At 42.0% G+C, this 18671-nt stretch overlaps 1 protein-coding gene across 3 annotated transcripts in view; it reads right to left on the reverse strand.

The window, feature by feature from the left end:
• Positions 1 to 18671, reverse strand: part of oxr1 (oxidation resistance 1) — a 420907-nt gene that overhangs the window by 191259 nt on the left and 210977 nt on the right. Inside the window, exon 1 of one of the 3 annotated variants that reach the window (XM_033020274.1) lies at positions 15485 to 15831. The exons of the other annotated variants lie outside the window; for them this stretch is intronic. Coding sequence (XP_032876165.1) covers positions 15485 to 15629 — 145 coding nt within the window. The 5' untranslated portion in view covers positions 15630 to 15831. Of the gene's footprint in view, positions 1 to 15484; positions 15832 to 18671 lie in introns of those variants that run through there. 3 annotated transcript variants of the gene reach the window in all.

Consider the following 18671-nt stretch of genomic DNA (forward strand, 5'->3'; position numbering starts at 1 on the left):
GTTCAACGAAATGCTTTCTATTGCTAAAATGGAACAGATTAGTTTTAACAAAGGGAATTCACAAAATTATTTTTTGAAGGTGTGGAAACCATTTTTGATATTGCTTGATGAGGCATAACTGTCTGATTTGTTTATTTTGCTGCTGTGCTATGTCTTTAATCTGAGCGAACTTTGATCTTGCACTCTGACTGATATTCTGGCTGCCCTCCACTCGTTTGTTTTTTTTTTTTTCTTTAATTGTTGTTTTTTGTTCTCTGTCTACTGTGTGTTTGTTATGATAACATTTGAAAAAAATGAAGCTGTACAATATAATTGTAGATGCCGAGCGATTTATCCGTGTACAATTGCTTCTATTAAAAATTATTAAAAAAAAAAAAAAAGAATATAATACACATCATACATCAATCACACAATACATACACACAAAACATATATTTTCACTTTTGGAAAAGAAAGTTATTTCTAAAACTTCAGATTTAAACAAAGTCTAATACTTACAATCCTAATTAAAACCCAATACACTTCACAAATAATTCCCTACTTCATAGTTAAAATACAGTTACTTATGGATTAAATATGAGTTTTGCCCCATTCTTACAAAGTGGTAAGGACTTAAGTTATTTCTACAATCCCCAACCACACAAAGGCCACTAATTGTCACACTTGATTGCTTCTTCCCAAGCTCGGGTCTAGTTTAATTACAATGTCCCCCTTCTATCTCTGGACGAAAGGAATGTAGGGCCTCCTCACTAATAGCATTCCACACAGCAAATGGAAGATTATCAAAACAGAGTTACTTTCTCAGTTTTCTATAAACATAAGAAACCACCTTTATACAAAGGTCACACAACCATCACCTATGCCTTATCTCTTATCTCAACACAAATATATTTAAACAGCACAAACCAGATCACAGACTATTATCTAGCCTTGGTGCCCACGACCCAATATAGACAACCATGAATCCCCTTTATTGCACACCCGAGCTCAAATATGTGCCATAAAGAAAGGACCCATGATGCTCATGTCTTGAGAAGAACCCCATCAATAACCTATACTCTAAACACCAAACTAAACCAAATACAACTTCTGACAGATTTATAGCCGCTTCAAAGCAAACAAAGCTATGCCTATTTACATCAACATCTCCATGTTATAATAAGCCATCTGTTCTCCTATGTGTGTGTGTTCTTTATTTCTTTGTGGGCTATGTATTTCTGAAAAACTCAGCTCCAAGTCATTCTCTTGCAACTTAACATAAGTTCCTCACACAGAAGTTATCATTTGAGCAATTCTATTGTATTATATTTCCTCAGGGTCAGACAGCATCTCTGAGAACATGGATAACTGATGTGTAAGAAAGAACTGCAGATGCTGGTTTAAATCGAAGGTAGACACAAAATGCTGGAGTAACTCAGCTGGTGAGGCAGCATCTCTGGTCGGGACCCGAAACGTCGCCCATTCCTTCTCTCCAGAGATGGATAGATGATGTTTCAGGTCAGGACCCTTCTTCGGACTCATTCTGAACATGGTCCCAACCTGAAATGTCACCTATCCGTATCCTTCAGAGACATTGCTTGGCCTGCTGTTTTACTCCAGCACTTTGTCTCTTCTTTATTTCAAGGAACCAGCATCTGCAGTTCCTTGTTTCTACATTCAATTGCTTCCCTTCGGTACCAAGAACAATACTGCACAGAAACATGTCCTTGAGCCCATCATCTTTGTGCTGACCATGAAGCAAATCTAAACTAATCCCATCTGTCCCAAAGGTTTGTAAAGCTGCAACATGACTTGCCTACTTTTATACTAAATCTGCTGACCGATGAAGGCAAACATGCAGTGTGCCTTCTTTGCCACTCTATATACTTATGTTGCTACTTTCTGGCACCTAAATACTTGCACTCAAAGATCCCACTGTGTGTCAATACTCCTGAGAGTCTTGCCATTTACTGTATACTTTCCTCTTGCATTTGACCTTCCAAAATGCAACACATACTCAATTTTCAGATTCTGTTTCTGAAAAGGATATTCACATGTACCCATTTCTTCTCAATTACGTATATAATTAATCTATCTTATTATAACTAGTGAAGAATCAATTATTCCCTGCTCAAATATAACATTGATACTTAGAGTTAAAAGAGACAGCATATATCTGTACTGTAACTGGCAGGCCGCTTGTCCATTTAATTAGATTAGCACTATTGTATCTACCGAAGGCCGCGACTGAAGGGCACAGCTACAGAGGTAAGGACTGCCTGATCTGGGGAGGTAGAGAATGGACTACACTACTGCTTGGTGTTGGTAGTCTGGCCAATGATCAAGGACTCGACAACGGACCTGAACAAATATTCTATGGTTATTCCCGACTTCATAACAAAATGGGTGCAGGAATGTGATCTCACCAAATCCATCCACGTGTTCCCAAACCAGAAGCCTTGGATGAACCAAGGTGTCCGTAATCTACTGACGACTACATCTCGGCATTCAAGCTGGCAATACAGGTTCATATAGGAAGTCCAAGTAAGGCCATCAGAAAGGCGACAAGATACTTTTGCTCTAAACAGAAGGTTGAGACAGACATTCGGCCAGGTATGTCACGGCTTGCACACCTTCACTTCCTACAAGAGGAGACCAAGTGTCAGCTCAAGCGACAATAAGGTATAATTCCCGGGCAAGCTCAATGCATTTTATGCTCGCTTCGAAAAGGATTGATCAAAGCATTTAGCCCTGATGGCGTTTCTGGCAGCATTATTAAAAACTTGCAGGAAGCAACTGGCCAGAGTTTTTGCAGACATCTTCAACCTGTCATTGCTAAGGTCCGAGGTTCCCCACTGCTTTAAAAGGACATGAATAATAAAGGTGCACAAGAAGAGTGACATGCCTCAATGACTACTAATGTGCCTCAATGACTACCAACCGGTGGCACTAACATCCATGGTGATGAAGTGCTTTGAGAGGTTGGCTATGATGCATTTCAACTCCTTTCATAGCAAGGACCTGGAACTGCTACAATTTGCCAACCGCCACCATATATCAATAGGGGATGGGATTTCGTTGGCTCTCCATTCTGCAATGAGCCACTTGGATAATAAGAACCCACGTCATTGTTCTTTGAGCTTGTTGTTCAACACCATCATCCCCTGCAAACCTGTTATCAAACTCAGGAAACTGGGTCTCTGCTCATCCTTATGTAACTGGATCCTCGACTTACTCATTGGTAGACCACAATCAGTACAAATTGGTAACAATATTTCCTCCTGGAGCACCTCAGGACTATGCTCAGTCCTGTGCTCTGCTCATGACTGAGCAGGGAACAGAGTTCCAATGCCGGATTTAACTTCGCCGACGATACCACCATTGTTGGACAAATAATGGGTAATGATGAATCGGAATATAGGAGGGAGAATGAAAATCTGATCGAATGGTACCAACAATCTTGCCCTCATTGTGGGCAAGACAAATATAGCTAACTTTGGAAGGGGAAAGCAGAGGATCCACAAACCTACATTCATCGACAACATGGTGTGGAGAGAGTAAAGTTTCAATTTATTGGGCAGGCATATCATGAAGTTTTTGTCCTAAGCCCAGCACATTGATGCAATTTTAACATAGAAACATAGAAATTAGGTGCAGGATGTGGGAGGAAACCGGAGCACCCAGAGGAAACTCATGCAGTCACAGGCCCTTCGAGCCTGCACCGCCATTCAATATGATCATGGCTGATCATCCAACTCAGTATCTTGTACCTGCCTTCTCTCTATACCCCCTGACCCCTTTAGCCACAAGGGCCACATCTAACTCCCTCTTAAATATAGCCAATGTACTGGCCTCAACTACCTTCTGTGGCAGAGAATTCCAGAGATTCACCACTCTCTGTGTGAAAAATGTTTTCCTCATCTCGGTCCTAAAAGATTTCCCCCTTATCCTTAAATTGTGACTCCTTGTTCTGGACTTCCCCAACATCTGGAACAATCTTCCTGCATCTAGCCTGTCCAACCCCTTAAGAATTTTGTAAGTTTCTATAAGATCCCCGCTCAATCTTCTAAATTCTAGCGAGTACAAGCCGAGTCTATCCAGTCTTTCTTCATATGAAAGTCCTGACATCCCAGGAATCACTGGTGAACCTTCTCTGTACTCCCTCTATGGCAAGAATGTCTTTTCTCAGATTAGGAGACCAAAACTGTACGTTTCCATATTTTAAGTTTCCATATTGCCAATTTGCATGTGAAAGTGAACCTGATTTCAACAGGGGGATTTGACTAGGCATGGGGATGTGACTTTAACTCTGCCTGGCACGTTGATTTATTTAATCTCAGCCGCTGGATACATTCGGGATACTGACTCTTGGCATCAAACCACAAAACCATGCATTTCTTTCACGCATGTAAAATCATGAGCCTATCTATTTCCCATGGTAAGGGTATCTAAAACTAGACGGCATGGGTTTAAGTGAGTGAGAAGAGAGTCAAAGGGTCTGACAGGTAATTCTTTTTCACATAAAAGTGGTTTAGTTTAGAAATACAGCATGAAAAGCGGTCCTTCGGCCCAGAGTCCACACTGACTATCATTCACTCGCTTACACTTATGTTATCCCACTCTCATCGACCCTAGACATGACAGGCAATTTAGAGTGGACAATTAACTTACAAACCCACACATATTTGGGATGTGGGAGGAAACCGGAGCACCCAGAGGAAACTCATGCAGTCACAGGAAGAACGTGCAAACTCCACACAGAAAGCATCCAATGTCAGGATAGAAACCGGTCTCTGGCACTTTGAGGCAGCTGCACCACTGTACTGCCCACAAACATGTACAGTGCCCTCCATAATGTTTGGGTCAAAGACCCATCATTTATTTATTTGCCTCTGTACTCCACGATTTGAGATTTGGAATAGAAAAAAATTACATGTGGTAAAGTGCACATTGTCAAATTTTAATAAAGGCCATTTTTATGCATTTTGTGATCACCATGTAGAAATTACAGCAGTAATTATACATAGTCCCCCCATTTCAGGGCATCATAATGTTTGAGACACAGCAATATCATGTAAATGAAAATAGTAATGTTTAATATTTTGTTGCATATCATTTGCATGCAAGTTTGCGATACATGGACATCAACATTTGTTGGCTGTCTTCTCTGGTGATGCTCTGCCAGGCCTGTATTGCAGCCATCTTTAGCTTATGCTTGTTTTGGGGGCTAGTCCCCTTCAGTTTTCTCTTCAGCACATAAAAGGCATGCTCAATTGGGTTCAGATCGAGTGATTGACTTGGCCACTCAAGAATTTACCATTTTTTAGCTTTGAACAACTCCTTTGTTGCTTTAGCAATATGTTTGGGATCATTGTCTTCTTGTAGAATGAACCACCGGCCAATGAGTTTTGAGGCATTTATTTGAACTTGTGCAGATAGGATGTGTCTATACACCTCAGAATTAATTATGCTACTACCATCAGCAGTTGTATCATCAATGAAGATAAGTGAGCCAGTACCTTCAGCAGCCATACATGCCCAGGCCATAACACCCCCACCACTGTGTTTCACAGATGAGGTGGTATGCTTTGGATCTTGGGCAGTTCATTCTCTCCTCCATACTTTGCTCTTGCCATCATTCTGATATAAGTTAACCTTCATCTCATCTGTCCACAAGACCTTTTTCCAGAACTGTGGTTGCTCTTTTAATTACTTCTTGTCAAACTGTAACCTGGCCATCCTATTTTTGCAGCTAACCAGTGGTTTGCATCTTGCAGTGTTGCCTCGGTATTTAGAAACATAGAAATTAGGTGCAGGAGTAGGCCATTCGGCCCTTCGAGTCTGCACCGCCATTCAATATGATCATGGCTGATCATCCAACTCAGTATCCTGTACCTGCCTTCTCTCCATATCCCCTGATCCCTTTAGCCACAAGGGCCACATCTAACTCCCTTTTAAATATAGCCAATGAACTGGCCTCAACTACCTTCTGTGGCAGAGAATTCCAGAGATTCACCACTCTCTGTGTGAAAAATGTTTTCCTCATCTCAATCCTAAAAGATTTCCCCCTTATCCTTAAACTGTGACCCCTTGTTCTGGACTTCCCCAACATTGGGAACAATCTTCCTGCATCTAGCCTGTCCAACCCCTTAAGAATTTTGTAAGTTTCTATAAGATCCCCCCTCAATCTTCTAAATTCTAGCGAGTACAAGCCGAGTCTATCCAGTCTTTCTTCATATGAAAGTCCTGACATCCCAGGAATCAGTCTGGTGAACCTTCTCTGTACTCCCTCTATGGCAAGAATGTCTTTTCTCAGATTAGGAGACCAAAACTGTACGCAATACTCCAGGTGTGGTCTCACCAAGGCCCTGTACAACGGCAGTAGAACCTCCCTGCTCCTATACTCAAATCCTTTTGCTATGAATGCTATCATACCATTCGCTTTCTTCACTGCCTGCTGCACCTACATGCCTACTTTCAATGACTGGTGTACCATGACACCCAGGTCTCGCTGCATCTCCCCTTTTCCTAATCGGCCACCATTCAGATAATAGTCTACTTTCCTGTTTTTGCCACCAAAGTGGATAACCTCACATTTATCCACATTATACTGCATCTGCCATGCATTTGCCCACTCACCCAGCCTATCCAAGTCACCTTGCAGCCTCCTAGCATCCTCCTCACAGCTAATGCTGCCCCCCAGCTTCGTGTCATCCGCAAACGTAGAGATGTTGCATTCAATTCCCTCGTCCAAATCATTTCTGTTCATGAAGTCTTCAGCGGACAGTGGTCATTGACAAATCCACACCTGACAAGTGTTTCTGATCTGTCGGACAGGTGTTTGAGGATTTTTCTTTATTATAAAGAGAATTCTTCAGTCATCAACTGTGGAGGATTTCCTTGGCCTGCTAGTCTCTTTGCGATTAGTAATCTCACTAATCTCACTAATCTCTCTTTCTTCTTAATGATGTTCCAAACAGTTGATTTTGGTAAGCCTAATGTTTGGTTGATGTCTCTAACAGTTTTATTCGTGTTTCTCAGTCGCATAATGCTTCTTTGACTTTCATTGGCACAACCTGGCACTCCACGTTGATAAACACCAAAGGTGATCAAAGGTGAAAGACTGGAGGAAAGACTAGGTGCTGAGAGCTCTTATTATTCCTGCCTTAAGGAGGCAATTAAACACACCTGAGCAATTACAAACGCCTGTGAAGCCATGTGTCCCAAACATTATGGTGCCCTGATATGGGGGGACTATGTATAAACACAGCTGTAAATGTGGTGAAACCAAAATATGTAAAAATGGTCTTTAATAAAATCTGACAATGTGCATTTTTACCACATGTGTTTTTTTTTATATTACATATATCAAATTGTGGAGTACAGAGGCAAATAAATAAATGATGGGTCTTTGTCCCAAACATTATGGGGGTTACTGTAACCCAAACAGGAGATGCAACATCTGTCCCTCTACCACCTCCCTCGACTCCGGCCAGGGACCCCGACAGTTCTTTCAGGTGATGCAGAGGCTCACTTGCACCTCCTCCAACCTCATTTACTATATCCGCCGTTCTGGGTGCGGACTCCTATATATCAGCAAGACCAAGTGCGGACTGGACGATTGTTTCGCTGAACACCTACGCTCAGTCCACCCTGGCCAATGCGATCCCCTGGTTGCCAAACACTAACTCCCCTTCCCATACTGACCTTTCTGTCCTGGGCATTCTCAACTGTCAGTGTGAGGCCAAACACAATTGGAGGAACAGCACCGCATATTTTGCTTGGGCAGTTTATAACCCAGGGATATGAATATTGATTTCTCTATCCTCAAGTTGCATTCACCTTCCAACCTGAAATCCAGACCCGAAATGTCACCCATCCTTTTTCTCGAGATGCTGCCTGACTCGCTGAGTTACTCCAGCACTTTGTGTCTCTGTTTTGTTTAAACCAGCACCTGCAGTTCTTTGTTTCAACATGTTATTCTGGTTCAGCATTGGGATGTAGTAAGAGTGTCTGCCAGCAGGGAGACACTAGGTTAATTCACAGCTCTGAACTGCCTCAGTGAGTGGGGTTCTCAGGAAGCTCACCATTTTCAGTACCCAACACAAAAGCTCTTCAAAAATCCTCAAAAGTGGAAGGTGACAGCAGTAGCGTCGGGTGGAAAGGAGTTGCCCGCAACACCCAAAGAGCTGTACTGCTATAATTGAAAAGCAAGAAAGAAAAGTGCTTATTGCTGTTTGCATGCAATTCCACAGGTCTGGTGAGTCAAGTTTTCTGAATTTTTAAATTTTTTTTTAAACTGAGTGCAGTTTCATGTTTTTACTCAACTTCCCTAACACCACAGGAGAAAAAAAAAAACGTAACTGTGTGGCAGAACCATGCATGCATGCATTTAATTATTCTCTTTCGCTATTGACATCTGGATTAAAAGCTCCTCATTTCACACAAGCAGTTTCTCTCATATCAAGCCTTGTACCAACATAATATTCACTGAACTAGAAATGCACTATTCACCTCCATACTGCTGAAGTTTCACCCAACATCATTCATGCATCAAATGACATTTTGCACCATTATTTGTCTGTTAGTAACATAAGATGAAGCTTTGGAACAACCTATACACTTCACGGTAAGAAATTGCTTTCACCCCAAAACACTATTCACTTCCTGATATACAGAAGAAAATGTCAACAGAGAAAATCAAAAGAAAAACAGTAATATCTGAAAATGGCCTTGAGCAAAGGAAGCAGTCAATCTATTCTGGTGTTGGTTGTTTATCAAATGTTATCAGAATCCTATCAGACCACTTGCCTCTTCAACTTGACCTTCCTGGAAATGTTTACATCTAAACACACAGATATTTTTTCCATCAACAGAGCACCTCATTAGAAATGCAGTAATTGAATTCATCAAGAGCCTGTATTCAAGTCCCATCAATAAGAATGCAGAAGTTTGAAAGAAGGAAATAACGATAAAGGATTTGAAGTAAATTAGTAGGATGTGATGACTGGACTCAGAGATCCATACTGCAATTTCAGGTCTTTGCTCAAAAATAACTCAACTGTGCGAGCGAATACTCCATTGTATAAACGCCATTGATAATTTAGGTGGTGCAGAAAATAGTGCAGTTCAGAGCAGAAAGTTGTAAAGGGATTTGATGAAACACTAACTCTTCCATTCTCCTTAGATGGTGCAAACTGCTGCATCTTGATAGTTTTCATTGAAAAAATACATTGATATTAAATGAGTAATATAGCCAAGATTCAAGGTTCAAGGACAGTTTATTATGACATGTACCAATTCAGGTACAGTGAAATTCAAATTACCATACAGCCATACTAACAAAAAAGCAACAAGACACAACTACATAAAAATTTACATAAACATTCACCACAGCGGATTCACTCAGTAGTTTTTCTGGTATCTGTGGACAGCGAGAAATCGAGTTATCTGGACAGTTTGATGACCTTGTATCAAAGTGGTCAGTCCTGACACAATTGGGACACTTCTGACACAAACTTAAACAGCAAAATAATTCTGACGCTAGGAAACTGTGGATGTTGCCAAGACTAGAAAGTTTAGACAGGAGGAAAGGTTAGATAGGTTAGGGACACAAGAAACTGTATGGGCCTCAAAGTCACTGCCCGAAAGACCTGTGCAGAAACCCTTTTCACATTTAAATCATCTCGAGATGTGTACTTGGCAAACCATGGGAGGGCTGGAGGTTGCCATGAGGGTGAAGTCGCACTGTTTCAACTGGCCTACACTTGTACCAAGGTTCCACTCCTGTGTCATAGATTTTCAGGGATATGATTCATTAGTTGTATACATGGTGTCATACAAGTGGAGCATTAATCGAAAGTATACATGTTCAAGGTGAGCAGTAGTCAAACAGGGAAAAGGCAAAAGGTTTTAGTACCTTTGAAAGAAATTCAGCTTTCAGTGATTAAACAGTTAGACTAATAATAATAATAATAAATTTTATTTTCGGGCGCCTTTCAAATCTCAAGGACACCTTACAAAAATTAACAGAAGAGAAAAAAACATATAGTCGGAGAAAAATAAATAATAAGGACATCATCAATACACAAATTAAAGATAGAAATCGCTCCAAAGACACAAAATCAAAAAATCAAAAAACACAATGTGAAGAGAGAGCAGCGGCAGCTAAAGCGCACTAGCGTCCACTCTCCCTTCCGACAGCCATCTTGGACACAGACCAACATAGTAACTTACACACAGAAAAATCATCCCCCCACAGTGCTTACCACTGTGGGGGAAGGCACAAAGTCCAGTCCCCAACCCCAGTTCACCCAAAGTCAGGCCTATTGCCTCTACGGAGGCCCGATGTTCCTGGCCGTTCTGGCTGGGTGGTGTTGCCCCGGCGTCGGGAGAGTCCTCACAGTGGACCTGGCTTCCGAAGCCGACAAGGACGCACCGGGTTGGAGCTCCCAGGCTCCCGATGTTAAAGTCGGCACGCCCGCTCCGCTCCACAGACCCGCAGCCCGGAGGTGTTGATCACGGCGGTCACAGCTCAACCGAGCTCCAGCGCGTCGATCCAGCGCGGCGACCCAGGCAAGGCATCGCCCGCTCCGCTCCGCGATAGCGCTCCAGCGCTGTGCCGCCAATGAAGCCGAGGTGCTGGCTGGTCCCCGCCAGGAAACGGTGCTCCACGCCCGCTGGTAGGCCACGAGGACGGGTCGACGGGCAGCCCGGAGAAAAAGCTGCCTCACCGACCAGGTAGGGACCTAGAAGTAAAATTACCTCCTTCCCCCCACATTAAGAAGTCCATTTCTCCAACAAACGAAGAACAAGACTTACTAAAAACTGGAAAAAAATGAATTAAACGGACGGCTACTGGTTAGCAGCCGTTCCCCAAGATGGCTCCTCCTCCTCAATGACTGCATGAAACTAGCTTCTTCCTACATCCTAGTGAATTATATTACAATAGGTACTTCATATCATAATACAGTACATCATCTTATAATAAGTACTTTATCCAGAAAGATATTGTCCACATTTTCCAATTCATGTCACACAAATAACACAATAGAACCAGATGCACCACCCCAAGGGGAGTAGAAAAATTCAGATCAAAGTTCAGAATAATATTATATAACTATTTCTGCCCTGACTTCACAGTAATTTATAATAATTAGCTACGCACTCATTAGTAAATTTCAAAACAGAGACAGATTTCAGCAATCTGCAAACAGAAGGAAATCAGAAAGGCGATCTGAAAATCACGCAGGGGATTTGTTCTTGTAGAATTGCAAAAAATACAATGAGTTTCACATTTGCTGAGTGGTAAACAGACCAAGTACTCATCATCATGCCATGCAAAAGCCCTTTTGTATTCCGAAGAGGAGGAAAATGGAATTACTGTAAATTTCACTAATTCCAACTATAACTATGACATTACAATGGGCTGTTTCAGATCTAATTTTCACAGTTCTATTTGTAGGCAAACATGCCATTATGGCAATTGGGAAATCTAAAAATTCAATTAGTGACATAAATAAGTCACCATCATTAACAGCAGCAATACCAACTGTTTGTTTAAAAAAAAAAGCGATTTGCATCACAAGGAAGTAACACTTGCATCTACATCTCTGGTATCCACCAGGATCTGTCATCCTTCAGAACAGGTATATTTGTCCAAAATTGGACCAGATTGTTTACAGCCTTGACAGTCATCGTGTGTTGACATGGCGTTGAAGGACGAGAAGCCGAAGCAAACATAGAAACATAGAAACATAGAAATTAGGTGCAGGAGTAGGCCATTCGGCCCTTCGAGCCTGCACCGCCATTCAATATGATCATGGCTGATCATCCAACTCAGTATCCCGTACCTGCCTTCTCTCCATACCCCCTGATCCCTTTAGCCACAAGGGCCACATCTAACTCCCTCTTAAATATAGCCAATGAACTGGCCTCGACTACCCTCTGTGGCAGAGAGTTCCAGAGATTCACCACTCTCTGTGTGAAAAAAGTTCTTCTCATCTCGGTTTTAAAGGATTTCCCCCTTATCCTTAAGCTGTGACCCCTTGTCCTGGACTTCCCCAACATCGGGAGCAATCTTCCTGCATCTAGCCTGTCCAACCCCTATCCAACAAGAAGTGGAAGCCAAATAACCGAACGGAAACAAAGCCGAAAATCTAAATAACCGAAAGCGTACAAAGCCGAAACGCTAACTAACCGAAAGGGTGGGACGCCTAGAAACAAACTAACCAAAGTGGCGGGACGTCTAAAAGCAAACTTACCGAAAGGCCGCTATGTCGAAACGCCAACTCACTGAAAGACTGCGTCGCCTACAAGTCAACTCACCAAATAGCAACTCACTAAAAATCTAATAACGGATATGACATCACCGGGGGGGGGCGCGTGACTTGTCAGCGATTGGTCCAGACCACCACGTCCATCACATCACTGGCCGATGGAGACGGGAGGGTGGGGGTCATTTTCCCACAAAAGCCATAGGTGACTGGGCACTCTGAACCCGAGCACCAAGTTGTAAGCGGCCAAAGGTGCGCATCTCTCGGGACAGCCTGCACTCTCCCACGGCCGCTCTCCGCCTCGTCTCCCCCGTGCGACCACACTGTGACGGGCTGTGTGTCGGCGGCACCATGTGAAGCAGAGGTGAAAGAACAGCACCTACCAACAATTAAGGTTATATCAACGGGTCGATGATGGAAAGGGTCAAGAACTTCAAATTCCTGGGCGTGCATATTTCCGATGATCTCTCCTGGTCCCAGAACACTGATGCAATCATAAAAAAGCACATCAGCGCCTCAACTTCCTGAGAAGATTACGAAGAGTTGGTATGTCAAGGAGGACTCTCTCGAACTTCAACAGGTGCACAGTAGAGAGCATGCTGACCGGTTGCATCGTGGCTTGGTTCGGCAACCCGGAGCGTCCAGCAGCGGAAAAGGCTTGCAAAAAAGTTGTAAACACTGCCCAGTCCAATCATCACTCTGAACCTCCTACCATCGAGGGGATCTAACCGCAAGTCGCTGCCGCCGTCAAAAAGGCTGCCAGCATCATCAAGGCAATATATATTTTTATTTACATGACTATATATAATAGACATAGATATATGTACGAGCGGAAATTGAAAATAAATAGATATAGAAGCATTATATAATAGATAATATATTACACTAAATAATGATAATTATATATATATATATTATATATATAGCCTTTTCACTTTATCTATTATATATATATTATATATATATATATATATATATATTATTCTATGGTATATGGACACACTGATCTGATCTGTACTTATGCCTACAATATTCTGTTGTGCTGCAGCAAGCAAGAATGTCATTTTCCTATCTGGGACACATGACAATAAACTCTCTGGACTTGACTTGACTATGGCCTCAGAAACCAACTCTGCCATTTAATAATAATAATAATAATAATAATAATAATATATTTTATTGTCATTGCACGTCAGTGCAACGAGATTTAGTGTGCAGCTCCACTGATGTACAAGAAAGGTAAATAAATACAATACATAAATAAGCAAGCTGAATTGATTGACGTGACCATAGATTTTTGCCTCCACCACAGTGAGGAGGTGCTTGGAGGATACACTGTGGTGGTGTTAATTTGTGTTTATTGTTGTTTATTATTGTATGATTGTATGTATGACTGCAGGCACGAAATTTCGTTCAGACCGTAAGGTCTGAATGACAATAAAGGTATTCAATTCAATTCAATTCAATCTAATAAAGTCAGGACTGATCTGATTTTGTCCTTGTTTTCATTTTCCTGCCTGACTACCATATCTTTCAACCACGCTCCATTAGTTACACATTGCCAAACTGTATACAATCCATTTATTCTATTGATCCATTTCTTTTGGTCAGCCATCCATAACATACTATCCCCAAAGTCACAAGCTCTTATTCAGTAAATTGTAGAGTGCCATCTCATCAAAGTTCCTCCTGAAATTCCAAATATACTATATCAGCTACTTTCCTTTTAAGAGACAAGTGTGTTTAACTGTCATATGTGCCGGCAACAAAGCAGTGAAGTTTTTACTTACTGCAACTTAACAGACTCATTAGCGCAATGACATGCACATAAATATATAATAATCAGTAATACAATACAATTCATAACTGCAATATTAGTTTACCATAATAGTGCAAAACCAAAGTCCATAGTACAACCAAAAACACAATCCATAGAAGATAATAGTTGCTGAGGTTAGACACAAAACGCTGGCGTACCTCAGTGGGACAGGCAGCATCTCTGAGCGTCTCAGACATGCTGCCTGTCCCGCTGAGTTACTCCAGCTTTTTATGTCTATCTTTAGTTTAAACCAGCATCTGTAGTTCGTTCCTACACATAGTTGCTGAGGTAATGGTTAGTGGTGCAGTGTTCAAGAGACTGATGGGAAGAAGCTGTTCTTGAACTTGGTGGTCATGGTTTTCAGGCCATAATGTAATTAGTCAGTATGCTCTTTACTGTACACCTGTAGAAGTATGAAGAAGTATTCGTCAACATACCGACTCTACTATATCTTTAAAGGAAGTAGAGGCATTAATGAGCTTATTTGTGATTGCATCAATATGCTAGGCCTTCTTCAGAGATATGCATGCCCTGGAGATTAAAACTGTTGACTCTCCCCACTGCCATCACATCAAAGAAAGGTTTGCGGATCCCCAGTTTCTGACATCAACAATCAGTTCCTTTATGTTTAGTTTAATTTAGAGATACAGCACGGAAACATGCCTTTCGGCCCACCGTGTCCACACTGACCAGCGATCCCCGGATTCCCCGCACATGCACACCAGGGACAATCCGGACCAGGCTGAGTCGGGCTGCAAGCGTGAAGCAACCGGTCACCCTGCAAATCTCGGACTCCACACTCTCAGCAGGTCGTGCATAGTCGTGCATCCGGAACACAAAAGGTGGAAACACTCAAGAGCGGGTCAAACAGCTGAGACTGAGTACCTGCCGAGCCTTTCCAGCATTCTCGGTTTTTTATCTCGCATTTGCAGCAGATGCAAGAGTTTATATTTCGTGCACGGTCGGCGACTTTTTTGGGAGTCATTAGTCGTTCTCGCCCCCTCCAGCCAGCAGGGGTTGTGCTAACTCTCAATCCCTCTCTGTCAGCCACTGATTACTTCCAGCATCTATTATTTTAAGAGCAGAAGCGAGTTTGCTTTCCCCAATTCCCACATAAATCAAACTGAAAATGTAAACACAGACATGCAAATCATGTTTGCTGAATTCGACATTTAGTTTGCTGAATTCAAGGGGGAAAAGGATCGCGTTGGGTCTTTCAATAAGTTTGGTGAACTTCCTTTTCTTAAAACAAAATGACACACGCAAAGCGCCATGATTCTGGTCTTTTATTTTCCGGTCGAATAGTGTTCATGGTGCGGAGACCGGCCACATTATTTCTGCTAAGGGCGAAGTGTTGAGGATCAGAAGTGTTCAAACTTCGGCCCAAAGTTTGCAAACATTCCCGACTTACCAATGGAGGTGGTTTCGTGCCCGGCCGTGTCCGTCTCCTTCACCGAGTCCAGGAAATGAACCTCTCGCAAACTAGCCCAGAGTCTGTTGGAAGTGCCCCGCAACAAGCGGGATCCCCTGCCAGAAAAACTGTTGAAATAATCCATGTTCTTTGCCTGCTGACCCTTGAGGAGTGAAATGGCTCGGCTTTACATGTCCACTGCCGCCATCTTCGTCCTGAGAACACCTTCAACGCAGTGAAAGATTCACCAATGCAACGACGTGTGTACACTTCATTGCATGTTTACACTCAGACAACGCACCCCAAAGTCGCTGCAACTCCGCACCAGTCCCACTGCAATCAGCCCTGCCCCGCAAAGACCTCGTGTCAGGTTACGCGTTGTTTTAATTACAATACGTTTATTTTTTACGTAAAAGGAGAAATATATTGTCATTACTTTTTTGGCGTTTCTTCGAATATCCCAGCTGTTATTTAAAGTGTCCCATTGTTGCATAGTATAAGGGACACGTGGACAAGATTATATTGCAAATCACAAAGTGCCTTAGAGAATATAAAGCTGTGATGCCATCTTCAACTGCTGCCAACTCTGTTCTTAGTGTTGGAGGCTCAACTAGGATGTGTTGCAAAAGATTATCCACAGCAGTGCCATTCCATGGTGGAGTGTGTGAAAGGCTAAAGGGGTGAGTGAGGTGGCAATCAACAAGTTGCTTTGTCTCAGATGCTGTTATCCTTCTTCATTATTGTTGGAGCTACATTCGTTCTTAGGTGTTGAAAGGCTTTGATTCTGTCCTCAGTAGAATTCCTGATTTCTAACCTCCTATTGTCACAATATTTATCTGATGGGTCTGATCAATAGTAAACCCCAGGATGGTACAGAGTATGAAGATGGTACTACTGCTGACTACAACAATTAGGTGTTTATATTCTCTCATGTCGGAGATGGACATTGTTTGGTCCGAATGTTACTTGCTACAGATCAGCCCAAGATTAAAAAGTGTCGAATAGTCTTCATAAGCACTTAATTTTTTTAGGAGTTTCACATGAAACTAAGCACCAAGTAATCATCAGCTATGAATGCCTTTTCAGAATTTTGTTATGGGGAAGGATGGGGTTTCTATGATCAAGCAATTAAAAATGGTTGAAATGGGAATATTGCATGCTTCTGCAATGCCTGTCACAGTACCTAAGGGCCAATGACATGTTGAAACAAACCTACTTTGCTGATCAACTTTGTGTTGTTAGTGGGTGTATTATGTTTGGTGCAGAAGTAACAAGTTTGGAGGGATATGGACCAAGCGCAGGCAGGTGGGACTGGTGTAGCTGGGACATTTTGGTGGTGTGGGCAAGTTAGGCCGAAGGGCCTGTTTCCACACTGTTTCACTCTATGACTAAGTAAACCACACAGTACGATCTGCAGTCTGTGCGTATTAAAGATACCTGTCATAAACCTAGTAGTTCCAGTATCGTGAAGTCAAAGAAAACCAAATCAATATGCCCCCGTTTAGAGAAGCAAATCCACTAATTGAAACATTATCATTTATGTCCAACATATACATTGATCCCTGCAGCATCTCAAATGCACCAGCAGTCACTATGATTTCCTTCCATAGTCTAAGGAAGAGAAAAGAATGGCAGTCCCCTTTGGCCATACCTTTCCTGGAACTATAGATGGCCTCATTGACCACATTCCAATAAATGGTGTGCAAATTTAAGTCCAGTCAATTTCATTACATGGTCAAATTTACGCAAAACAACATTGGGGAGCATAACTAAAATTAGGCCCAGGGTTACACAAATAATGGGGGTAACTTGAATAGGACATAGGGGATCTTATAGAAACTTACAGAATTCTTAAGGGGTTGGACAGGCTAGATGCAGGAAGATTATTCCCGATGTTGGGGAAGTCCAGAACTAGGGGTCACAGTTTAAGGATAAGAGGGAAGTCTTTTAGGACCGAGATGAGAAAATCATTTTTTACACAGAGAGTGGTGAATCTGTGGAATTCTCTGCCACAGAAGGTGGTTGAGGCCAGTTCATTGGCTCTATTTAAGAGGGAGTTAGATGTGGCCCTTGTGGCTAAAGGGATCAAGGGGTATGGAGAGAAGGCAGGGATGGGATACTGAGTTGGATGATCAGCCATGATCATATCGAATGGCGGTGCAGGCTCGAAGGGCCGAATGGCCTACTCCTGCACCTATTTTCTATGTTTCTATAAGGATTGAAATAAAATCTACAATCCCAGATCAAACTTTGCACGCCAATAATACCTAATTAAAAGGTTTTGGGAAGTTGTTCCCATATTTGTTCGTCACTCTTTCTTGCGTCGTACTGTTGCATTGAAAAAACAGTTCCCAGTAGGACAGGCCCCACTTAGTTATAAAGTATAAGTTGCAGAATTCACTTGCCCCAGAATAGTATTGACAACTGGTGAGGCCCTGTCCCCTGATTCATCAGCTGTCAAAACTGTCATTCAAATGTAAAATTCTGTGAATCTCTTTGGAATTTACAAATAATCTAAAACACACAGGCATTATTAAAAGAGTTATTTTTTAAATGTGAAAGGAAAGCATTAGAAAGATAAATACAACTTTAAAATCAACTTCATTAAATTAAATTAGATCAACTAAATTAAATCAAATTAAATAAGTTAACTTGAAACAACTATTCTCCCCATAGCCATCTCGTCCTATTGAATTCAACTGGCTTGCTGGAAAATCTAAGTTAGGTTGGCACAAATTCAGCAGACAGGTTTCCCAGCAAAGCACAGAGTAGGGTGGTCTGTACCTTCCTCCACAGAACGCCTCAACATCACTAGGTCTGAAGAAGGGTTTCGGCCCGAAACGTCACCTATTTCCTTCGCTCCATAGATGCTGCTGCACCCGCTGAGTTTCCCCAGCAATTTTGTGTACCATCACTTTTTTTTAAGCTGCTGCTTTCTTTGCAAACATTATGTCAAACCTAATAAGCATGCAAAAGATATCATAGAATATAACTTCAGCAAAGGGAGAGCTGCTCGAACATAATTTGGCGAGATATGGGAATTGTTCTATGTTAATGTGTTGTCGGCGAACAAAATAAATAAATCATCATTCAAGAGCACAAACTTAAATTTATATGAGCATGTTTCAAATCCTATATGATTTCTTGATGTAGAAACAAAGAACTGCAGATGCTGGTTAATACAAGA

The sequence above is a fragment of the Amblyraja radiata genome, chromosome 4 (genome assembly GCF_010909765.2).
Source record: "Amblyraja radiata isolate CabotCenter1 chromosome 4, sAmbRad1.1.pri, whole genome shotgun sequence".
NCBI lineage: Eukaryota > Metazoa > Chordata > Chondrichthyes > Rajiformes > Rajidae > Amblyraja > Amblyraja radiata.